Below are 25658 nucleotides of genomic sequence, written 5' to 3'. Positions count from 1 at the left end.
ATCAGACACGGGAGGGCGGGGCACCCACAGGACTAGGACCCATTCCTCCAGATGCTCCCCATGGACCACAGGGAGTCCTGCCCTCCCCGGGACAAGGAGGACATGGGACAAAAGCTGACTCTGACCAGTGCCCCCAAAGCCCACTTGGTAAGGCACCCCCTCCAGCAACGTAAGGACCGACAGGAGCACCGGGAAGCTCCAGGTGCAGGGCAAGGGCAGGCAGCGGAGGCACAGAGGCCTGGGTGCAAACCCCCGGACCAACAGCTGAGCTCAGACTGCAGCCTCCAGGACTACGAGAAACTTCTATTGTTTCCAAGCCCTCTAGCCTGCTGTACTTCATTATGGTGGCCCAAAGACACCGAGGTCATCTCCCCATCTCAGGGTCTTTAATGCAACACATCCACAGAGTTCCTTCCGCCACATAAGCAAACACGTGTCCAGGTCCCGGGGACTGGAACATGGACGTCTCTGCCCCCCACCCTTGTTAACCACCTGGTCCTGCACTGGGCCCTGGGGGAAGAGGGACGACGAGGAAGGCGTGGCCCCCAGAGTCGCCACCTGCTGGGGAGAGACACCCGCGGACCTGGTCCCAGAGCAGTGGACTGTAACAGCGGCCCGGTGCTGAGAACCGCGGGACACGGAGGAGGAGGAGGTGTCTCGAGGGTCGGCCAGCCTCCAGCAGAGAGGACGTCTGGACCAGCCTGGGAGGGCGGACACGCTCCCCAGGAGGACAGAAGGGAGAAATTCGTTCCCCGGGGAGAGGGCGGAGCACCAGCCCACATTTGACTCTGTGGCACTCTCTCTCTGTCAGACACCCCGGCTCCACGCCCCTCAGGAACCCGGGGCCCTGGGACCTAGAGGCGGGAGCCCGCCTGTCTCTCCCTGCAGGTGGCGGTGAGACCGCGGAGAGGCCACGGTGCCTTCTCGGAGGCCTCCCGGTCCCCACCTGCGTGGAGGGGTCAGGGCTCTGAGGATCTCAGAGTGCCCCCTTCCAACTTCCAGGTTCCAAAGTTTGTTAAGAGGTATTTTTCACAACAATCATTACAAATACTCAGAAGAACTGCATCTCCAAAAGAATACTAAGAGTATTTAAGAAAACACTAAGAGATTAAATAAGGGGAAAAAAACCAAACAAACAAGGCAAGACTGTGTAACTTCAGGCACTCAGCAAATTCTGGGGAAAAACAATGTTTGACAGAGGCTAGATTTTTAATTTCTCTAAAATACTTAGACACTTCTACCAAGGAACTCTGCCCCCAGTGCTATTAATAGGCGCACTTGAGAAGATGACTCAGAGGAGGAGGCAGAGGAAAGCCGTCCATGACACTATCCGAACAGTGACGGGCTTCCTCCCCAGGACGGAGCACAGAACGCTTTGGGTTATGCTGATCCCAGCGGCGCAGGGCGGGGCGCTCACAGCCTCTGCTCCACACCCCTCACTGCAGGCTGCATCTGCACTGAGCTGCCCAGGGGACAGGACTGTCAGTCTGTCTGTCTTTGTTCCCTGGAGGGCTCCCTCCTGCACCCTCTGTGACTCTCAGTTCAGTTGCTCAGAGCATACGGCTTTTTCGTCTGCAGACCCTCAGCACCCGGCACAGGGCCTGTACAAAGGGCAGTTAAGAACACTCCTGTGTGGTCTGAAACACGCCTTCCGCAGCTGCCAATGCTAGCCTGTTCTGCTCCCTGAGTTTGCAGATTCTCCCCCACGTGATACTGTGGAAAATTGCTGTTCTCGGGCAAAACACCTGGAGAGACATCAGGTCCTCCGCGCCCCGTCTCCTCTGAACAGACTGGGACAGGCACACGCCTCTCAGGTCCAGAGCTGCGGAACATGAGCTAACAAGGTGGGCCTCAGGTCCCGTTTAGCAGAGACAGTGCCTCCACAGATTTTTTATTGTCAGAACTACTCATCAAAAACAAAGGTTCCCAGAGCAAAGCAGCTTGGCCTCCTGATCTCCAGGAGCTGTGCCCCCTGCCCCTCACAAGGTGTCCATTAGCATTCAGCAACCAGAATCTCTGTTCCTTCTTCCAGAAGCATCTCCAAAACACACGGTGCAAACACAAACAATGCAATCACTTACAGAAAAGAGAGAGGAGTCCAGGGGGGAGCGAGGCAGCTACATGCTAAGCAGGGAGCCTGCTGCGTGCCGAATGCAGAACAGGTTCACGGAAAATGATTAATTGGAAATGAAAAAATTTCCTCTAATCTAACCACTGTCACACAGCCACGAAGGAAGCAAGGCTGCCCAGCGTCCTGGGGGCCTCCCAGCACGACAGCCTGAGTTCTCCTGGATGGACATTTTTAAAGAGAAAAAGGTCCCTGGAACATATCAATTCTAGGAGAAAGAAAAACAAAAACAAAAAACGAATGAACTGAACAGGATGCTAATAAGAGGCTGACTCTGGCCAATACACAGGAGCACTCCCTCCAGGCCAGGCTCCGCATTAAGAGGCGAGGGTTCCAGGGCAGAGGGATGCGGCCCCTGGCTTGACCATCTCGTCCTAGAGGGGAGCTGAACACGGGGCGAGGTCGTGCCAGGTGACGCCAGAGCAGCAGACCAGACACCAGGTGCCCCGCATCCAGTCCTCACTGGATGCCTGCGCGTAGGGCAGGACATGCGAGGCCTCTGGCCCTACCTGCCCGAACTTCTCCAACGGGGGACAGGGCGGCCATGGTTTCAGCCCCCTCTTTATCAGATGGACTCGGGGTGCCCTCACTGCAGGCTGCTGCGGCTCCATAAGCAAGTGTGTAAGGCTGGCAGTGTGATGCCCAGCGCCCGCCAGGTGTCACACACCCATCCCTTTCTGGTCCCCGTGTTCCCGAAGCCTGAGCGCAGAGGCTGGGCTCTCAGCCAGTGGCCTGAGTCTGACCACAGCTGCCCAGTTAAGCCCGACTGAGACAACCAGGGGTTTATTTCCACGCCGAGCACACATGCGCATCACGCCAGGCGGCGTGGGTATGTGTGTGTGCCCCTTCCCGCAAGGCACCAGTGTGGCGCTTAGGACATGATGGGGATTCTGGTAACACCTTCTGAAACGATGTGGAGAACAAAAGAACGCAGAGTCAACTGTCACGTTATACGTTCATATGGGACAAAAGCAGCCATCTTTTACAGACAGCAAAAATCAAAGATGAAGACAAAGAAGTGCGATCATTCCCCTTAGACACCGAGGACATACTTGGACCGCAGCCCTGTCCACATCTCAGCGCCCTTCCTGCAGCACTGCCCACCAATCCCTCTTTGACTCCAGGCTGTCCTGTGACTCGCTTGACTAATGCAATATGCAGAAGAGACACGGGCCACATCCAAGCAGAGAGCTCCCCAGCTGCCGTGTGGCCTGTCCCTTTCCCTATTTCTCTCCTCCAAACCAGCACATGGCTCACGAGTGAAAGCAAAATGGAGCAAAGCTAAACTGTGGTGCTCACAGAACCTGAACCAGGAACAAACCTTTCTGTTTACTAAACAACTAAGATTCAAGGTCTTTTGTTACTGCAGAGAAACAGCCTAAACTGAATGATACAGAAAGTGATCCAATTCAGTTCCTAGGCCCTAGGCGGGGAGCCAGCAGGGTGACAATGAGAACGTGACCCCCGCCCAGAGGTGGCTCCCAGGGCAGACAGACGTGCCAGGGAATAGGGCTGTCACAGCACGAGATGCAGAGGACACGTGGAGAAGCAGCAGGGGGGCAGGGAAGCCCGAAGCTCCCAGGATGAGGAGCAGATGCGCAGGCCGGGTCCAGAGGGGCCCTCCCAAACACAGCAGGGCGCCCCAAGCCCCCGCCAGGCCCTGTGCTGTTTCCCTCCAGCACTTCCTCTTTCTCTTTTTTTCCCTTCTTCTATAGAACATCAATTGGGAACTGGGTGATGAAAGAGGCAGAAAGGGGTGCTTTGTTTTTGGCTTTTAAAAATGCACGACAATTCTGGCAAAAATAAACACTCTTAACCGTATATGCTCATCAGTCATGCTTCTTGGTATCCACCCAAAGGAGCTGAAAACTTATGTCCACACAAAACCCTGCTCATGGACACTCAGTGCTAAAAAGAAATGAGCTATCAAGCCATGAAAACACGTAGAGGAAGAACCTTCAGCGCGTTGTCACTAAACAACAGAAGTCAGCTCAAAAAGGCGACATCCTGTATGCTCCCCACTCTGTGACCTTCTGGAAGAGGCAAAACTAAGGAGGCAGGAAGAGGACCACTGGTTACCAGGGGTCAGCGGGGAGGGAGGGATGAACAGGGGAGCCCAGGGGACTTTGCAGTGATGGATACACTTCCTTCTACCTTGGTCCACACCCACAGAACACACGGCAGCAAGCAGGAAACAAATAAAACAGCCCCCGGTGAGGAGCCGGTCTGGGGGGTGGGGGCACAGATGGCGTGCGCACGTGCTCTTCTCTTTACACTCAACTGAGAGACTCGCAGCCTTTGCCCCGTGACCCGACTCCCCCCCACCTCTCGGGTTCCCGTTGGCTGCTCTGACCCTCCTCTGGTGCCCCCTCTGCACTGGTCTAGCATTCAGCCTTGCCCTTGACCTATTTGATTGTCTAGTCACTGACTGGCCTTTCCCTCCCAACACCCTCTGGGTTCTCTGAGCCATTGTCCTGTAACACCTGCATCTCCAGTGCCTGGAGAGGACGGAAGCTCTCGACTCACAGGCAGAACCACCCATGGAGCCGGCAGAGGGCGCAGGGTCGGGGGTGCTCACGGCAGCAGGCCTCCTACGACCTGGTGCAAACCCTAGCTCAGACACCTGCCCACACCCAGACTCTCACCAGCCACCACCTCTTCCAGATACTTCCTAAAAGGTCAATCTGACACTCTCGTGCCTTGAACTCTCTTGTGACCATCCCTTCCCCTCCAAGGACAGACGTGGCTTTGACCGTGACTCGCACAGGAGGATTTTGAGCCAGCAGTAAAGCTGTCATTTGTCCTGCAGGTTAAAACTGGAAAGCCCAAATGACACAGACATCTTCAAATGTGTCCATCGTTAAAAATGTACTAAGACTCATTTCCTTCCACCCTGGCATCCAAGGTCCACTAAGTTCCGGCCCAGACGAGTCCACTCCCACCTCCCTCCGCACTTGGGCACAGGAAACACCCACCTCTCCCATCCTAAGCTCCAGTGAGCTGTTAATCGGATGGGAAAAATAAGCCTTGCCCTGGAAAAACACACACAGTGACCAGCTTCCGTTGGTTTTGGAGGGAGCAGCACAGAGTACAGCAAACACACACAGACGCTGCTCCGGCTGATCCGGACTCCCTCCACTCCCGTCAGCTCCCGTGGACATCCAGGACGCTGCCTCGCCCCTGGGGGCTGCAGCCTGGTCCTGCCAGACCCCAAGCCACTCAGGTCCACGGCCACGCCAGCTCCCAGAGGCGGCAGCAAGGCTTCCCCATCCCGCCGGGCCGCTGAGAGCCCCAAACGGCACCAGCGTTCCCCCGATGTGTCTGCCTGAGCAGCTGCTGAGCCTTAATTATCCGACGAGCGGGGTGACTTAGAGCACAGAGACACAGACACAGAAAACGCTGCACTTCTTCATCTGGTCACTTTCCAAACCCCAGACAGAAAATGCTTATGTGTTTCATCCTGAGCTTATGAAAAAGAGTCAGTGAGTTTTCTTAATGTTGACTGATCTGCTGGGGATGAAAAGGCATGCGTGTGGGGTGCAAGGTGAGATAAGAGGAAAAGATCTAATAATAATGGTTCCATCACAGAAAGCAGATAAGCCAGACACCAATGCCTTCTGATGGAGATTCTTTGCAAAAAAAAAAAAAAATCACGCAATATGATGAAACCTCTAGAGCTTACTACCGATTCAATGAGGAATAAAGAAAAAGAAGTCAGTCACAGGAGCAAGATCACCACCACCAGAGGCACCCAAGCGGCCACGTCCCCACCTGGGGGCCCTGACGTGGCCCATGGACACTGAGAGAGAGAGGTGCACAGGGACCTACAGACTCAAAACGGACTGGACGCTAATGGACCTCGTGAATTCTGACTGCAGGTTTAAAAAGCAAATGACACCAAGGTCACTAGAAATGTACGCATTCGTATGAAGGAACTGTTTGTCTTTAAACATGGGGCGGCACTGCAGTTACGTTTTTTAAAAAAGGCTCCAAGGTTGACGATGTTCATTTTAAAACACGGTATGGCATTCAGTCCAGTTCAGTTGCGTCACTCAGTCGTGTCCGACTCTTTGCGACCCCATGAATCCCAGCACGCCAGGCCTCCCTGTCCATCACCATCTCAAGGAGTTCACCCAAACTCACGTCCATCGAGTCAGTGATGCCATCCAGCCATCTCATCCTCTGTCGTCCCCTTCTCCTCCTGCCCCCAATCCCGCCCAGCATCAGAGTCTTTTCCAATGAGTCAACTCGCATGAGGTGGCCAAAGTACTGGAGTTTCAGCTTTAGCATCAGTCCTTCCAATGAACACCCAGGACTGATCTCCTTCAGAATGGACTGGTTGGATCTCCTTGCAGTCCAAGGGACTCTCAAGAGTCTTCTCCAACACCACAGTTCAAAAGCATCAATTCTTCGGCACTCAGCTTTCTTCACAGTCCAAGTCATTGCAGTTAGGGTTTTAAAAAGCGCTCCAGTGCTGACAATTAAAATGTTTACAGATGAAATAAGAGGTTGCCTTGAATCTGCTTCAAAATAACACAAGAACATGGGGAAGCTGATGAGGAAGAGACAGGGAAGACTGCCCATGAGTCCCTGGTGTAGAAGCAGGGTGAGAGGTCCTCTTATGGCCACCTTCTGCATATGTTCAAAGTGTCCAAAGGAAAGTTTCCCACTAAAAGAAAGAATAAGGACACGCCCCTTCCCTGCAGCTCCATCACTGAAGTGGCCCAGGGGACCCTGCTGGGCTTCTTCCGCCCCTTTGGCAGGAAAGCCGCTCTAGGACCCACGTGGTGTGCTGTCCAGACATGTGACGGGCTCATCTGTTCCCAGAGACACAGCGGTGGGGCCCCCAGGGAGGCGATGCCCAGACCAGCCGATGCCCGGCTGCTGAGCAGGCGGAGGTTCCCTGCAAGGGAGGGTGGGACGAGATGGGGGGTTGGGGAGGGAGCTGAGAAAACATCTGCCATGGTAAATAGATTTATGAGTAAATGAGGGTTGTCATGAAATTTAATTTTAATGGTTTGATAATTAAACAAAAACACAATAATTATCATATCTTAATTCTTCCAGTAAATTTGCTGCTGGGGACACTGTATTTTCTTAAGGAAGTTTACGATGTTTCAGTCAGAAAGCGTTCCATGGTTTCTGGCCATCTTTTGAAACTGGAGGCGGAGGGACGCCCAGGCCTGGGGATACAGCGTAAAGAGGAGTAGGTGACTCCCGAGGAGAGGTCAACTGGGAAGCTCTGGGCTCCAGCTGCCACCACCAGCATGGCCGTGACTGCGCTCACAGGAGGCAGAGACAAGCACAGTGCCTGAGCCCTGAGCGTGAGGACAGAAGGCAAGGGTGCCTGAGAAAATGGGATCCTCTTTCCAACACCCCTCAGGGAGAAGTGAACGTTACTACAGGCACCTACCTAGCTCCAAGTCCTGAGGACACTCTCAAGGTCATGACCGATCGCGTGGAGCCCCAGGAAATGTAATCGGTGCAGGCCAAGCATCACAAACCGTGTCAGGCGGAAGTGAGGTGAACAAATGGCCCTTAATTACAGAATTAATGTATCAACCAGGCCACAGAAGCAGAGATGAGTCACTGATTTCCAAAGGACCTTTCCCAGGAAGAGATGAGGAAGGTGAAAGATACTTGCTCCATCCGTTTGCTGGAATGCTGTCTTTTAAATGACACGATGAAAAGAGATCTCTCTAAGAAATACAGGGATTAAGAGTGTTATTTCCAGTTTAGAAGCTCAAATATTCAGCCTATGAGGCAGTCCCTCATGCCCCTCACCGGACACTCAGGAAACGCTTGAATCCCTGAACACCCTGGAAGTCGGAGCCCAGATGGCCCCTCCCCGGCCCTCCTCCCCGCCTGGATGGGACAGTGGATTAGTGCGGCTCACGGCTTGCCTAAGGCTGCACAGAGAGAAGGAGGACACAGGGACAAAACCCGCTCCCTTACTCCTGCAGCCATCCTAGCGCTCGGCCGCGGGGTCAGGCAGACCTGAGTCCCCTCTGATCTGATTCAGCCTGCTTGTCTGTAACCCGTGGACAGACATTCTCGCGAGAGGGTACTAAGAGGACAGAGCACCGAAACTGCTCCAAACAGCCGGGGCTCGGACACTGCACTCCGCACTCCAGAGGACGCGTTACGCTTGTCCTGCACACACCTTCCTACCCAGAAGGGAGAGACCCAGGCACCCCCACACCCCAACTGGAGCTGGCCCCTCTCCTGTGCAATGCCCCAGGTGCCCCAGGATGCCAGGGCTCCACCAAGGGCAGCCTCACGGCTACGCGGCTTTCAGGGGCAGCTTCTTGCTGAAGGGGAGGCTGTGCCACGCTCAACGATCACACCAGAGTCTGAGGACCACTCACCACTGGGGGCCGGGTGGCCTGCCCTGCCCACCCCAGGGTGGCCGAGCCTGTCCAAGGGCAGCATGCGTCAGTGCCCGAGGACGCTGAGCTGTGCTGGAGCTGGCTCTGCACGACGCAGGAAGAGCCTGGCGAGGGTTGAGCTCAGGACTCCAGGGGATGGGGGGAGTATGGGGCTCTGAGGAGATACAGCCTGGAGGGACGAGGACCGCAGCTCAGTCTCAGGGTGTCCCACGGCTGCCAGGCAAGGTCCACCCACCACTGCTTCCTCCCCCAGACCAGCTCCATCAGACCAATGGCCCGGGACCCCTCCATGGAGACGGAGCACGTGTCAGAATCAGGCAAGGCTGGAGAGTTCTAGAGAGGGGGCACGGGGACTCCTGCGTCCCGCCAACACAGGACGCCCATGGGCTGGTGGGTCCGGGGCAAGCTGACTCCCCAGACAGACAGGGCATCGTGAGCTTGGTTGTACCCCACCCCCAAACAGCCCAGCTGCCCGAGACCCTCGCCAAGCTGTCATCATTCCCCGGCCAGGGAGGGTCCTCACTTACTCATCCCGATGCAGGCTCCACGGAGCATGTTCTGGAAGCACTGATATTTATTGAATGAATATTTTATGAATGAAGAAAGAATGTGTGAGTTAGGAGCATTGAGAAATGAGGACTTAAGCACAAAACTTAACAAGGAAGAAGCCGGAAGCACAAGAACGAACTGTGCTGGTTTGTGAATGGGCTCGTTAACAGTGCTGAGACTTCCGGCGCCGCCAGGCGTGAGTCAACCTTAGAACAGGCTAGGCGATCTGTACATTTTTTAAAAGCAGATCTTATTATTGGTGCCGTGAGACGACCTGAATGGTGCCCTCTGGGATCTCAGGTCGCATCTAAAGGTCTAGACGAGGCAGACGGTCTCCTGCCCCACTTGGAGACCAGCACGTGGCCCAGGCGGCTGCTGGTGGCCTTGACCCCAAGGATGGGGCAGCGCCCCAGGAAAGAGCTGTACTTACGCCCCAGAGCCAGAGCATTCACCGCCACAGCCTCCACACAGCAGCACCTGGTCCCCGCACGCAGCCACACGGCAAGAACCCCTGAGAACAGGAGCTGTCGGGCGGGGCGGGTCCTTCCTCCCGAGGGTTAGGCGGTAAAGCCCTCCCGACTACCAGCCCCGGACGGCGAACACGACTGGGCATTCCTGGGTCATCAATGGGGGCATCAGACGGCCTCACCCTGGGAGCGACCTCGTGTGGATCAGCACGAGATGGTTGAACGGGCGCTCGTGGGAACCGGGCACAAGGCGCCGTCGGAGGGCGGGACCCGTCGGAGGGCGGGACCTCAGCTCCAAAGCATGACGCTGTCGAGAGCAACTAAAGGGCACACAGAAAGAGATACACGACGCGCAACCACTTACGTCATCAACAGACGCCTCTGAAAACAGTGCTTCCTGGGGCCGTAAATAAACAGGATGACGCGGTAGTGAAGGGCGGCGTGACGATGCCACGTCCTGGAGACACGGAGACCCCCACAGGAGGAAGAGGAAGGGAGGTGGGATGAGGAGCGTCAGGCTCCGCTGCTCGTTCGTTTGCTCGTTTCTTCCCAGTGTTTTCTTATGAGTTGAAAGAATTCCTCAGAGAACATTCTCCACCCATTGTATGACATATCCCGTAACTAACACTTCACTCTGATCAGCTCACCCCGTCCGCCTGCCCAGCCCTCTGCCGGGAATCTAACTTTTTAGGCATTCCCGAGACTAGCGCAGCTATCGCGAGACACCACCCAAGTCCTCCGAGCAGCAGAGTTCCACGCGTGCCGACAGTTTTCCTTTTGATACAAAACCAACTTAACGGTGGGACGCACAAATCTTAAGTGCACATTGGCTAAATCTTAACAATGGCAAAACACCTGTGTAAGCCACACCCAAATATCGAGTCACACAACACGACCATCACCCAGACTATGCCCTGCGCCCCTTCCTGGTCAAAGCCCACCCCGTCTTCTCCGGAAGCAACGCTCTGCTTTTACCGTCATCTCAGCAGAGTCTTGCTGGTCCCGGGGTCTCAGATGCCTGGACCCATGCTGGGTCAGGCACCTGCGCTCAGCATGAGCTTCCTGACCCCGACTGTGGTGCTGTGTCAGGAGTGCGCTGGTTTTGCCTGCTGAGTAATATTGCACCAGGGAAATGCCACCATTGGGTAGTCCTGCTCCAAGGATATGGACACCCAAGCTCTTTCTAGCTTTTGGCTTGGGACATTCTTTACAGGTCTTTTGTAAACATTTTTTTTTTTTTTTAACTTTTCTTGAACAACTAGCGTTGGGATAGCTAGGTGGAGTATGTGCACATTTACTTTTGTAAGAAACTGGCCTCCGTGGGCTAAGCTTGGGTGGCGGTGCCTCTCTCCCAAAGGCCTGAGCCTGGCCTGGCTGCTGCAGCATTAAGTCCTCCGAGGAGCTTCCCAGTGATGCTGATATACATCCCTGAGATCGACACCCAGTGCCCCCGATACAGCTCTCCTAAGGATTTGAAAGTGAAAGGTCTTGCCCAGAGTCTGGGTGTCCTTAGACATGGTGCTTGATGGACATCGGCCGGCTCTCCCTTGACCTTACGACCACTCCCGTCCTTTCCCTGAACCTGAATAAGGACCACAGTGTCTCTGAGAGGGGGACCAGACTGCCCAGCCCCAGGGTCTCAGGGGCCAGCCTGACTCTGCTCCCCCACGGGTGGTGACAGCAGGGCCGGGGGCCCGGGGGACACTTACCGCTGGCACTCGCCTGCGTGCAGGATGAGCTCCTCGTCGCTCCGGGCGCCGACGCTCAGCTCGTGCTCCGTGGCATTGAAGACGTCCAGGAGCAGGTGGCATTGCCGGGTGCTGCGGCGAGAGACAGAGCCCAGGTCAGCATCTTCTGACAAAGAGCACAGTGACTCTGCCTCCCCTCCCCAAAGATCTGACGGTTCTGGGTCACGTCAGAGGTGCGGTTTATCAAAACGTCGTGTCCCCCAGACACAAAGGCTTACGGAGAAGACTCATTCTGAACTGACTGTGAATTCTACACAGTGGGTCTGCACAGGAGGCCTCCTTGATCCTGGGGCACATGCTTATAACCCACCTGTGCCCTTTACACATCAGGTGACCTTGGGAAGGGACCTTGAGTTCTCCAAGCCTCACACATGACCACCAGGACGCCTGACCCAACGGGAAAGCACTCGGCATATGGTGGTGGTCAGTAAACGACCACAGCGTCATGGTCCGGGATTTCTGTGGGTGCCAGGTTGGGTACTGAGCAGGGGTACACAGAGAGCCATGTCCACAGAGAACCATGTCCACGCTGCACACACATTCACCAAGAGTCCTCACGGGGACCGTCCCTCAGTCCCTCCAGAACTGTGGATGACACCATGAGGTCACTCACCACCCACCTGAAACCTTCCTGCTTTCACTACTACAGATGGTAAAGCTGCAGAAACCAGGTGCCGACCACCCTAGGCCCCGAGGGGGGTGGCCACTGGATGAAGGTCCACCAAGTGATCGGCTTCTAGAGACTTCCCATCCCAAATAAGATGACGAGCCCTGGAAGGGGACGATGTCTCCCTTCCGTCTATTGACTCGCTTCCTTCCCACTCAGGGAGGAGCAGGACCCAGAAAGCTCAGGGCTTTCGGGGACGATGGGGACAATCACCATGGTATGGGGGGGTCGGGTGGGGCCTGGGGGTCTGGGAAATGACGGTACATGCTCACTACCTACATGCATAAAAGAGAAGTCCAGCCACGCACGCTGTGGTTTGTGTTGGCTTCCATTTGTCAGGGCCCCGTTATGGTCAAATGCTTGCTTAAAACTAACACAGCATCTCAAATGCCAAGTGTCACAGCTGGCGTGTGACAGCTGATCGAGAAGCATCCGCTCATGGAATCCGGGACACCCAGGCCCGAGACAGGAGCAGATAGGGTAGCCAGCAACAGAGGCTGGGCCGTTCTCCCTCCTGGAGGAAAAGGGCAGCTGGATTTTCACAGAAGGAAAAAAAGAGAAGACTCGGAAAAGGATCTGTGTTCCGGGTCATTTTCAGCTGAGCCTTTCTTCAACATGTGACCTTCCAAAGGGCATCGGAACTCTCAGAGGTGCTTCTCCAAGTGTGGTGATGTAAGGTTTCGCTGGTGGTTAAGCGAAGGGGAGACAGGATGCACAGCCACAGGTGCCGAGCTGCCCGCACGTGGTTATTTCGTACAAGAGCCCGGGGAGGTCGTCCTCCCGAGACCCACTGAGGGGAGAGGGGAGGGCGGCTCAGGAGATGGCAAGAGATGCTGGCGGGTGGCTGAGACCGTCCACACCTGGAGCTGGAAATCCTGCAGAGCTCACAGCAGACCAAGACGCGTGTTCCTGTCCAGGCCGCGACCTCCGTCCTTCCCAGAGAAGGGAACTGAGGTGGCGAGGGCGCCGTGACTTGCCCAGCGGTTCACACACACACACACAGAGACTGGCATCACTCAAAGGTCACCTGGCACGGGTGAAACACCACATTTTCAAAACACACACCAACTGCGTGCAGCTACTCTCACGGGAAGAAGGGCAGCAGCGGCTGGATCATCCAGCCGTGCACCAGGAGATGTCACCCGACGTGGCTGCAGTTGGTTGTAGGTTCTGTGGGTGGGGATGTCCTCCCAGAGGTGCAGCACTTGGAAAAATGTTCATGAGCTCTGACAGCTGCCTACGAGAGGGCTCTTCACTCAGCCCACAGGAAAATTGCACTTTCGAGAATGAAGATCTATTCCACCCTTGTCATAACTTCATGAAATCTTTAATCACAGCAAAATCTTTCATCAGAAAGGGGAATTCATAAAACATTTATCAGAGGTGGAAAACTCAAGTGATTATTTTTCTTTTTAAGCAGAAAAGACAAGACTCAAATCTGTGTTGTTTTCACTTGTAGAATATAGTTGTTAGATATAACTGCACAGAAATGATGGATGTCAGAATATAACACTTTTTTTGGCCTCTGTTTTTTTCTGACTCAGTGTCTGATTGCGGGGGCGGCTTGATCCAGGGTTTCTGTTCCTCCTAACTGTTGGCAGTAAGAGATGTTGGTGGATCTTCGTTTTCTATCTTTTACTCATAAATTAATTCCCTTTCCCAAACTGCCACAGTGCTGTGTTCCACCACCATGTCACTTACTCCGTGTATCTTCCTGTATCACTGTGGATGATTCTCTTAAGCTTTAACCTGGGGCTTGAGTGTATAATTCACTGTTAACTCTTGTGTGCTTTTTGGTTTTATTTTTCCTTTGTTTGTTGGTTTGCTGTTCATTTTTCTGAATCCATCTTTCTGGAGTACAAGGAAGCCCAGGAAAGCTACCTGGAAGAACTGAGATCAGAGCAGAGCTTTAGATCCATCTGCCTGGTCAGGGCACGGGGAGAGGGGTTGGGCAGCAAAGGCCCAGCAGCTGAGAGGAAGCTGAAGTGCAGTCGAGGGCCGGATGAGGCTGCCAGGCAGAAAGAGCAGCACGGCCCACACAGCGAGCAACACGGGCGCGGCCACGTCTACAGACTGAGGATGCACCATTTCCACTGTCCACGAGAAGGACAGCTCTACTTTTTAATTCATATAAATACCTACTGAGTCCCTGTCCCGTGTCAGGTGCTATTCTAAGCACTTGGGATATGGAAATCAACAAGAGAAGCAGGGTCTCCGCTTTCACGGACCCCAAATTCTTATGAGGGGGAGTAAGCCGGGAAAGATAAGGGGAATTAAAAGTGAAAAAAAAAATTTAGTCATATTTCATAAAATAAGAAAAAATGGGTTCAAAAAGGTTGCTGAATACAGATTTAAGACATATATCCACACACAAAATCAATAATAGTATTCCTATATATCAACTAAAAACAATAATAGAATACATTTTTTAAAAAATATATCCACAATAGCAATGCACCTAGGGGTAACTCTAACAAAATGTATACAGGACATTAATGGAAAAAATTCTAAAGTTTTATGGAATGACATTAAAGAGATGTTTTATGTTCAAGAGTAGGAAAGCTTGGTATTTTTAAAGGACTCATTCCTTTTCCATTCCAGTAGTCTTGCCTGCAAAATCCCATGGATGGCACAGACTGGCAGGCTACAGTTCACAGGGTCACAAAGAATCAGATGCGACTAAAGCAACTCAGCACGCACACACTTCTTTCCTGGTTTATACAAATTTAATGCAACTGAGTAAAAAATCTCAACAGAGTTCTGGTTTTGGTCAAACTTGATACACTGCTTCTAAAATCCATATATAAGATCAAAGGCTGAGAACATGTGAAACAACGAGAAAGGTTTTGGAAGGGATCTGACCAGCCAGATATCAAGAACTGCCATAAAGCTGTAATAATGAAGGCCCACAGCAGTGGAGGAGAGATAAACACATCAGGGAAGAAAAACCAACCCAGAAGCAGATCCACGAATGTAAATTAACAGTAAGTAAATCTGTAACAGCCACACACTGGAAGCATATACATATGTAAGTGAGGATGAATTAAGAACTCCATACCTCACTGCAGGCTAGGTCTCACGTTAACAAGGCTGAGCGAACAGCTCATGGCAGGAGGTAATTACAGTATACATTTATATCAAGTTTAAAATACTTAAAATTACTCGGTACTGCTGATAATAGTCAACTGGATGGTAGTAGTCACTCTCCGTGAGGGAGAAAGAGAATAGGGTCACAGAGGAGCATGCACAGCTTTAACAGTTTCATTTTTCTTTCTTTAAATTAGAAAAACAGAAGCAAATACAGCAAAATGTAAAGCTTTGACAAACCTGTGTGGTTGGTGATTATCCCCTTTGCTGTCATTCAGTAGCTAAGTCATGTCCAACTCTGTGATCCTATGGACTGCAGCACTCCAGGCTTCCCTGTCCTTCACCATCTCCCAGAGTGTGCTCAAACTCAGGTCCACTGAGTCAGTGATGCCATCCAATCATTTCATCCTCTGTCACCCCCTTCTCCTCTTGCCCTCAGTCTTTCCCAGATCAGGGTCTTTTCCAATGAGTCGGCTCTTCGCATCAGGTGGCCAAAGTATTATAGCTTCAGCTTCAGCATCAGTCCTTCCAATGAGTATTCAGGACTGATTTCCTTTACGACTGACTGGTTGGATCTCCGTGCAGTCCAAGGGACTCTCAAGAGTCTTCTTTTCCAGCACCAAAGTTCGAAAACGTCAATTCTTTGGCACTCAGCCTTCTTTATAGTCCAACCCTCACATCCATACATGACTACAGGGAAAACCAGAGCTTTGACTAGACGCACCTTTGTTGGCAAAGTGATGTCTCTGCTTTAGCCTTTCTGTACATGTTGCTTACACTTAACGTGTTTTCTAAGAGATCTTTTTAAAGTCACTTAGAATGTTGCCTCAGCCTGGGCCCCCATCGCCCAGGAAGCTGAGACTGAGAAGAGGGTGGGGTGGGAGTGGGCGTCTGGGGAGGGGACACCGAGGGGAGCAGGTCAGCGGAGGACAGGGGTTACTTGTCGAGCAGCCCCCACCGCCCAGCTCAGGCTTCCCTGCAAAGAGTCAACACCCCACACTCGCTGCAGGCCCTGGGCAGGGTGAGCACCCATGCTTCAGCCTCAGAGAAGACCCTCAGAACATTCCAGAAATCAAGAGCTACCCAGCAGAGTGAAGCTGAGGTGCCGTCAAGTCACCCTGCATAAATCTGGCTGCCACAGAGATGGCTAGTGTGGGACGTGGGCTAGGACTTGAGGCAGAGAACAAGACACGCATGATAACAATTTTTTTTTTTTAATTAAGTGCATCTCCTGAAATCTTGGGCTTCCCAGGTGGCTCAGTGGTAAAGAACCTGCATGCCAATGCAGGTAATGTGTGTTTGATCCCTGGGTCAGGAAGGTCCCCTGGAGAAGGAAATGAAAACCCACTCCAGTATTGTGCTGGGTGTGTGCTTAGTCGCTCAGTCGTGTCCGACTCTTGCAACCCCATAGACTGTAGCCCACCAGGCTCCTCTGTCCGTGGGATTCTCCAGGCAAGAACACTGGAGTGTGTGGCCATTCCCTTCTCCAGGGGATCTTCCCGACCCAGGGGTTGAACCCGGGTCTCCTGCACTGCCGGCAGACTCCACCGACCGAGCTACGAAGAGCACTCTCACCCGGGAAATCCCACGGACAGAGGAGAATGGCAGGTGACAGCCCATGGGGTCGCAAGAGTCAGACACGACTTAGCAACTGAACAGCAACCTGAAATCATAAATAGAGACAACAACTGACCTCAGAGGTAAGGGCGAAGGAGGGCCTCTCTGAAATAGCATTTCACTTCAGACCCACACAGTAAGAAGGCGATCGTCTGCAGGTCTTGGAGGAGTGCTTTCCAGAGAAGGCAGTTAAGGCCAAATCTTAGAGCAGGGTGGAATCAACGGACAGAATGAGCCAAGAGCAGAGAGGTGCCAAATTAATGCCAGAGTAAAGGTCATGCAAAAAGTTCAGGATGACTTGATTGACCTGAGCAGATGACTGACATGAATTGGTTTATGCTTTTTAAAAACATGAGGAGTTCTTATTCTGGAAAAGATGGAGTAAGCACAAATAACCCATCCCCTGTCACCCCTACTGAATCCAACTATAAATCCTACATACAAGGCAGGCAGCAGCTATCTAATGGTCTGAAAAGTAAATTATAGAAGGTGGATTTGGGAAGGAGATCTGAAATCCAAGTTCCTCTGAACATCATGAAAGGGTGGGAGAGGAGGTCCTCTGGGCTTGTTCTTTTTTCTCCTTTCTCCCAGCCCCCAGCCCCCGGGCAGTACCTCTATGAAACAGCACCATGACGGCAGTCATTCAAGACCAGGACACCAAGGGACCCAAGCGGCCAGTCCCACAAGCACAGGGCCAGTCCCCATCACTTTGATTCCCCCTCTGTGTCCTCTGACCAACAGTCCCATACACAGACACGCAGCAGGGAACTCAAACCCTGGCTTTGCTGTGGAGAGACAGGGAAGGCAGGCCCCTGGACAGTGCTGGGGAGACTGTAGAAAGGACAGAGGGGAAGACAGTGGCTTGCTGAAGTGGTACTTGACCTGGGCTCTCTGTGGAACGAGCATGGAGGGACAGATCCTGAGCGGCAAGCCATGGGCTCCAGTAACTGAGCTCCAGGAAGGCACCCACGGGATGGCCCAAGGAGCACCGCAGACTCAGAAACCAGAAGTGCAGCCCGGTCCACAGCAGATGCCACAGAGCCGTGGTGCAGACCACCCACCAAAAGAAAAATACCCACGTTCCCTTCAGGACGCAAGCAGGGCCCCAACATCTCACAGCAATCACGCAGCATAGGAAGAACCTGGGAAAAAGCCAATTTGCAATGGAAAATAAAAATCAATAGACTACAACTTCAAGATGACAGTCTTATCACAAAAAGACTTTAACCATGTTCTGCAAAGTAAGGGCAGACACACTCGAAACAAATGAAAAGATAAAATCTCAGCAAAGAAACAGGAGATGCAAAGAAAAAGCAAGGAGAAACCTGAGGAAAAACCTGAACTGAAAGTTTCACCAGGTGGTGAATTACCTGAGGAACTGAGGGGATGATCTGCTGTGGAATGAGAAAGGATACAGAATAAACAGCAAGTACCTGATACTTAGCGAACATTCCACCATCAAAATGGCAGGATATCCACACTTGTCAGGTTACACCCAACATTTACCAAATTAAACCATTTCTAGGCCATGCAGGGAAACATCTCTAGCGACTTTGAAAGAATAAAAGTCACGCAAACATTTTTTTGAACCACAAAGGAAAACAAGCATACTTGAAGATAGATTAATAATATATCCAATGGAAACACTGGAGGGAAAAAAGGGGATAAAAACAGTCCTATGAGACAAGAAAATCTCTAAAAGTCATGTCATAGGAGTTTGAGATGAAACAAAACAAAACGCACACAGTTTTTGAAAAAATTATGGCTGAAAATTCCCCAGATTTGGCCAAAAAAAAAAAAAAAAAACCACATCAATGTACAGATTCAGGAAGCTCAACAAACCCCAAGCCATATAAATTTTTAATTTTCTATATCCAGAAACATCCTAACCAAGCTAAACTTTAAAAAAGCAAAAGGAAAAAAGTCTTCAGCAAGAAGTCACCTGAAAGCAGCCTGAGTGAACACCACACTTGGCACAGGAGGAGCAATTCAGAGTCTGAAGATGTCTTATCAGCATTCCAGTTTGGTCACTTAAAGGGTGGAATATCTTAAGTAAGTCATTTAATTTCTCTGAACCTCGGTTTCCTCAGTAAAGACAAGAATGCCTATGTCATGGAATTATTAAGAGGCTTCAACAGAAAAAAACAATGACAACAAAAAGAAGAAAAATGAAGGAACTTTGTAAAAGTACAAGCAGAATACTGCATAAACAGGAGGGGTGGTGACTGTGATTAACTTGGTTGCAGTCAGTGGGGCAGCAAGAAGAAACACACACAACCCTGCCAGCAACACAATCCCAGCTAATGATTCGATACTGACTCAGCAAAAAGTGAACAGGAGAAACTCCTATGCCAAGGTCTGAGTCTGTCTAAAAACATGGCCCCACTCCCAGAAAGTTAAGTGGTGCTTTCTCCCCAAGTCTGGCTGAACTCTTCTAGGCCTCCAGGGTCCACACGTCACCATTCCATCGATCCTAGGGGTGCAGTATGTGAGTGAAATCACAGCCAGGCTGGTAGTGATAGCCACGCAGACCTTTGGCCAAACCCACGTGGACAGAGGAACCTCGCAGGAGCTGTCAGGAGCTGGACACGACTGAGAGACTGATACTTCTCTTTCTCCATCCTGAAATTGGCTACTAATTTTTCAGGAAAGACTGATTGATAACAGGCAGTTAGTTTGTTTAGTCGCTCAATCGTGTCCTACTCTTTGTGACCCCATGGACTGCAGCACGCCAGGCCTCTCTATCCATCACCAACTCCCAGAGCTTACTCAAACTCATGTCCGTTGAGTTAGTGATGCCATCCAGTCATCTTATCCTCTGTCATCCCCTTCTCCTCCTGCCTTCAACCTTTCCCACATCAGAGTCTTTTCCAATGAGTCGGTTCTTCGCCATCAGGTGGGCAAAATATTGGAGTTTCACCTTCATCATCAGTACTTCCAATGAATATTCAGGACTGATTTCCTTGCAATCCAAGGGACTCTCAAGAGTCTTCTCCAACACCACAGTTCAAAAGCATCAATTCTTCGGCAGTCAGCTTTTTTTATAGTCCAACTCTCACATCCATACATGACTACTGGAAAAACCACAGCTTTGACTAGACAGACCTTTGTTGGCAAAGTAATGTCTCTGCTTTTTAATGTGCTGTCTAGGTTGGTCATAGCTTTCCTCCAAGGAGCAAGCGTCTTTTAATTTCATGGCTGCAGTCACCATCTGTAGTGATTTTGGAGCCCCCAATAATAAAGTCTCTCACTGCTTCCATTGTTTCCCCATCTATTTGCCATGAAGTGATGCCATGATCTTAGTTTTCTGAATGTTGAGTTTTAAGCCAACTTTTTCACTCTCCTCTTTCCCTTTCATCAAGAGGCTCTTCAGTTCCTCTTCGTTAGAGACCATATATGTGTGTGCTCAGTCGTGTCCAATGCTTTGTGACCCCATGGACTGTAGCCCACCGGGCTCTTCTGTCCATATGGGTGGAGAGGATGGAGAGCTTTCTTGTAAGTCTTAAGAAAGCCAGGAAGCTTATTCAATCTAATGTGAAAGTCGCTCAGTCATGTCCGACGCTGTGACCCCATGAACTGTAGAGTCCATGGAATTCTCCAGGCCAGAATACTGGAGTGGGTAGTCTTTCCCTTCTCCAGGGGATCTTCCCAAACCAGGGATCGAAACCAGGTCTCCTGCATTGCAGGTGGATTCTTAACCAGCTGAGCCACAAGGGAGACCTTCAATCTAAAGTGACCCAAAACAGAACAAATCATCGGAATGTTTTTCTGATGATATGATCTCACCTTCACTCCTGCCACACAGATTACGGAGCTTCCAAATCTTGCTGAAGACTCTGATAGTAGATTTACTGTCCATTAGAACCGAGTTTCCCAAAGAGTGATGCGATGTCCCCTTTCCCAAAGGGGACTCATGCCCTGAGGAAGGGACAGACTCGTGCCTATGTTTTGGAATGAACACTTCAGCATCGCCTGGAGAAAGAGTTGGAAAGGGAGAAACTGAAAGCAGAGAGACTCTGAAAGGCTGTTGCAACTATCCCAGAAAGGGGAGAGGAGGCTGGCCTGAGGGAGACAGGTGATACGCCTGAGTCAGTCCAGGGCTACTGAAGTGGAAAGGACAGATCTGGCGACCGGTGGAAACACGGGAACATTTCCCTGTGGTCGGCTGACACGCAACCCGGCCCCTGGGGAGGATCTCAGGGCTGCACATTACTGAAGGCAGGAAGAGCCTCTGTTTCTGAGCTTTTAGTTAGTAAGTTTTAAGATGTTCCCTGTAGTAAAAGGAAAAAATTTTGAAATGGTGAGAATCAAAAAGACACGGGATAACCAGCGTCGGCAAGGACGTGCAGAAAACTGGAAGCTTCGTACCCTGCTGTTGGGAACGTGCAGTGGCACAGCCGAGCAGGAAAACAGTCGGGCAACTCCCTAAATGGTTAAACAGTTACCATATGACCTGGTAATTCCACTCTGAGGGATACCCAAGAGAAATGAAAATGCAAGCCCACACAAAAACTGGTACATGAATGATCGTAGCAGCATCATTCCCACCAGCCAAAAGGTGGAACCAACCCAGGACTAACGAACGGAAAATGAAATGCCACACATCCGCACAATGAAATGCTGTCCCACATAAAAACAAACGACATACTGAGGCCTGCTTGTGGGTGAACCTGGACAACGCGATGCTAAGTGAAGAGAGCCAGTCACGTTTTATAAATTGCTAAAACAGGCCAAGCTACTGAGACAGAAAGTAGACTGAGGTGGTGCGGGGTGGCAGGGAGGAGGGAGACAGGAGGCACTGCCGACGGGCACGGGGCTTCTGCTGGGAGAATGAAAAGCTCTAAAATCAGACGGTGGTGATGGCTGAACAACTCCGCGACTAAACCCAAAACACAGAATTACACAGCTTAAGTGGGTGAGCTGGGCAGTATCCAAACGACGCTTCCATAAAGCTCGGGCGTGCAGGCAGCGAGAGCACAGGGGTGCTGGAGACGGGCTCTGCAGGCTCGCGGCTCAGCCCCACGGCTGCTGCACCTCACCAGGGCCCAGCGCTCAGCATCGCTGTGGTCTTGACACACACGCTCTCTACTCCATTACAGCATCTGCTGGGCATTCGTAACGGACCACAGGAACAGGAGAAGAACCACAAAGCCCACACGTTAAGAGGGGCATGAAAACGAACGCTGGGACACCTGGGCCCCAAACCCAAGGCAAAAAGGTGACGCAGCCTGACAGCGAGGGCACAGCCAGCCTCTCATTCTCTGGGCACAGCCAGCCTCTCATTCTCTGGGCACAGCCAGCCTCTCATTCTCTGGAAGGAACACAAGCCCAGCTCAAAAAGGGCGGAAACGTGCTTACGAACGACAACCTGAAATCATGGTTCGTGGGACTGGCATTTGACATTATGATGATTAAAACTCTGAAAATGCCAAATGCAAAAATTCCAAGTGGAAGGTCACAAACAGCTCTGGCCAGTTATTGATGACAGACAAACTACCTTTTAACATACACTCAATCCCTAAAGCAGGTATGACATGGGCCTTTTTAATTGATGTTTATAAACCATACTTGCTAAGCTGTGGCTGACTCTTGGTGAACCCCATGGACTGCAGCACGCCCAGGCTTCCCTGTCCTTCACTATCTCCATGAGTTTGCTCAAACTCATGTCAAGTAGTTGTAAGTTACCTGTTAAATAGAAACAATCTTTAAATCTGTCTTTAAGCAAAGAATATTGATAGTGTTTTAAAATGAATGTTGAGACATAACATTCAATAATATAATGGTTCAAAACAAAATTAAAATAATCGACAGTAATAATTTAATAATGTATACAATTAAGACATAAAATAGGACCCTTTGAGGTACAGCTGTGAGTGGGAACAGAACAATGAGGGGTGATTCATGGCCTGGACAGCCCCTCAGTGACGACACTGGGGACCAGAGGAAGCTCACTGCCACGTCAACCTAGATGACGTGTCCAGCGGCTCCTGCCACGGCCGGCGTTGGGGGTGGGGGTGGGGGGTCGCAGCTCCTGCCTGTACGGATCTACACTATTTAACACCTGCAAAGAGGATGAGAAGTGTGCTCGTCACTTCAGTGAACACACACCGACAGGAGCAGGAGAGGATGAAGCAAATGCAGTAAGTCATTCATCTCCTTCCAACTGGGGGCTCTGTGAGTGGAACAGAAGGAGAGGCAACCCTGGGGCAGGGGCGCGGGGCAAAGAGCAGCCCTGGGTTTTGAGGCACAAGAGTCTTCCTGATGTTCAGTCATTTTTGTGCCCCTCTTAACATATGGCCTTCATGGTTCTCTTCTTGTCCCTGTTACACGTGGTCTGTTACGAGCACAAACCAGACAGTAAAGCACAGAGGAAATGATGTGCTCGCCAAGACCACGTGAAGGAAAACTGATGACTAAAGAAATAGGAAATGACTTGCTCAGGACCACAGAGCAGATGAGTGGGAGAATCAGAATCTGAAATCGGAGGCAGGTACACTGGGTTCTGAATCCTGCGCTTGTTAAAATCCTAATTCTTGTTAAATTAAAAACCCATTCAAATCAACACAGCAACCTGGGAAAAATCGACCGTGATAAAATCTAGCACTGAAAGTGCCTTTATTACATGTCTGTGAGCACGGGCCGCCCACGGCGTGGAACAGTCCCACCCCATGGGGGGAAATGGGATTTTTCTAACTGGCCGGGGAGAAGCACCGTGGTGTGTCAGGCTGTGTGATTTCTGTTAATAATGTAATAACTCCCACACCTTACACCCTGGCTCAGGGGAGTGCATTTCCCACAGAGCTCAGAGCAGCGATGTGTAAGATTGGATCATTTATCCTAACGGTCTGGGAAGAAATTGCTCCTGAGGAGGGGAAGGCAGGGTGGCCCCATCCATTTCAGTCCGTCCCCAACAACATTAGCAGGCGGCTCAGTGTAAAAAAGCGAATCTCAAAGGTAATTGATCTCCTAAATAAAAGTTAGCTGAAACCCAGGTACACCCCTGAAGGAGGATGGTTTAAAAAAAAAAAAAAAGGCAAAGAGAATTCCACCTGCCATCTATGCTGTGCTTTGGCTCTGGGAAAACACTGGCCCCTCCACTGTTCACTTTCATTCTTTAATCCCCCATGAAGGGGCAGAGCTGGTGACCACAGCAGTGGGGACAGAGGGCTGAGGCTGGGAGAGATCCAGAGACACCTCCACAGACAGAGTGGGTAAGGGGGGCCCAGGCTTCTGGAAGCCCACTTCAGAGCACTGTGATGGGAAGCATGGGTTTTGCTGGAGAGAAGACCAACATTCAAATGCATCTCTTTTGTTCATTAATGTGCAACCTGGGGTGAGTTATTTAACATCTGCATACAGCAACACTGACTTCAAAGGGTTCTCGGGAGTTTAAATGGGACACTGCACAGTGGACTGAGGGCATGACTAGGAATAGGGTGGGTCCTGAATAAATGGGATTTCCCTACCCTGACTTCTAGAACTCTATCAGTAAAAAACTACCAATGAGAAAAATGGCATAAATCATCAGTATTAATGAGAGGGGCACTGGTGGCTCAGCTGGTAAAGAGTCTGCCTGCAATGCAGGAGACCTGGTTTCTATCTCTGGGTGGGGAAGGTCCTCTGGAGTAGGGAATGGCAACCCACCCCAGTATTCTTGCCTAGAGAACTCCATGGACGGAGCAGCCTGGCAAGCTACAGTCTATGGGACCACAAGAGTTGGACGCAACTGAGCGACTATACCACCGCCGCTGATGAGAGGAGCCCAGGAGCGAGATGTGATAACTGAGCGACTATACCACCGCCGCTGATGAGAGGAGCCCAGGAGCGAGATGTAATAACTGAGCGACTATACCACCGCCGCTGATGAGAGGAGCCCAGGAGCGAGATGTAATAACCTTTGGTATTCTGGTTTCAGAACAGGGTTACGTGAGACTTTATGCCAGCAATAAGGCTGTCTTTTGATGAATGTATAGCTTCTTTTTGCATCAAAGTCAGCTTGAATGCCCATAAAGGCTCCAGCTAACATGGATTCGGTCATCTAGCTGTGCATCTGTGTCTGCAGCACCTTGCAGTCAGGGTATCTGGAAGCCAGTCTGTCACGGGCAAGCTGTGAGACTGGGAAAACCACAGGCCTTCTCTGGGCCTCACTTGTGATGCAAATGTGTGGCACCTGGCCATCGCTGGGGATGCCTGACTCTAAAACGGCCCGAGACGACAAGACAATTCTCACCTGGGAGCAAGATGAAAACCAGTGTCCACAGAAAACCGTGTCATGTCAACCGGAACAGAGTATAGATAAAATGAATGATAATTCTGCTGTATTTCAGGCCAACGATTTATCCAGATCTCTACAGAAACTGGAGCATAAATATCAGAGCGGGCACTCTGAACTCTGTCCAGTATGCACTGGGAAAGTCTTCAAGCCAGACGGTGATGTGGGAACATTTGTCTTTACGAGACGACACAGGAGCAGGCTGGAGGCAAGGGAGTATTTCTAGAGTCCTAAGGGAAGATGGCAAACCTCAAGCCACAGGATCAGAGCTCAGTGAGACTGAGCAAGAAAGGAGAGGGATTAGAGGAAATCAAACGTCAACCCACATCAACCCAAGAGCAGGGAAAAGAAACACGTAGGCTAAAAGGAAGAGAGTGAGGCCGGCGACCAGGAGCCAAACAGCACATCAGCCCACCACCAGCTCTTCCAGTGTTCCGCACCAAACCACAAGGCAGCAATGCTTCTCATCTTAAATTGTCATTAGGAGCTGCAGGGGCCATGACATGGAAGCCAGAGAGCAACAGGGGGAAACGAATCCAACTTGGTGACAATCTGCGCTGCTTCTCAGACCTAATTATGTGAGTGGTGGCAGCAGGAGATGAGGGGACGAGAAAGAGGTGCACGCCAGGGTGATGGTGGAGCGGACTGAACACACGGGAAGGGCCTGAGAAACTCGAACAGCATCTGGCAGGCATCCCGGCCAAAGCTCCCTGCCGGCAAGTGCTTTGATGCCT

The 25658-nt window shown here is 51.4% G+C and overlaps 1 protein-coding gene across 10 annotated transcripts in view; it reads right to left on the bottom strand.

Moving 5' to 3' along the window:
- Positions 1 to 25658, bottom strand: part of TRAPPC9 (trafficking protein particle complex subunit 9) — a 388310-nt gene that overhangs the window by 133140 nt on the left and 229512 nt on the right. For 4 of the 10 annotated variants that reach the window (XM_059893290.1, XM_059893289.1, XM_059893292.1 and 1 more), the window contains 2 exons: positions 11243 to 11353; positions 9898 to 9990 (listed from right to left, as the gene is read on the bottom strand). In XM_059893290.1, the coding sequence (XP_059749273.1) occupies positions 9898 to 9990; positions 11243 to 11353 (204 nt within the window). 10 annotated transcript variants of the gene reach the window in all.

Source organism: Bos taurus, chromosome 14 (assembly GCF_002263795.3).
Source record: "Bos taurus isolate L1 Dominette 01449 registration number 42190680 breed Hereford chromosome 14, ARS-UCD2.0, whole genome shotgun sequence".
NCBI lineage: Eukaryota > Metazoa > Chordata > Mammalia > Artiodactyla > Bovidae > Bos > Bos taurus.
This window is presented reverse-complemented; position numbering and strand designations above follow the sequence as displayed.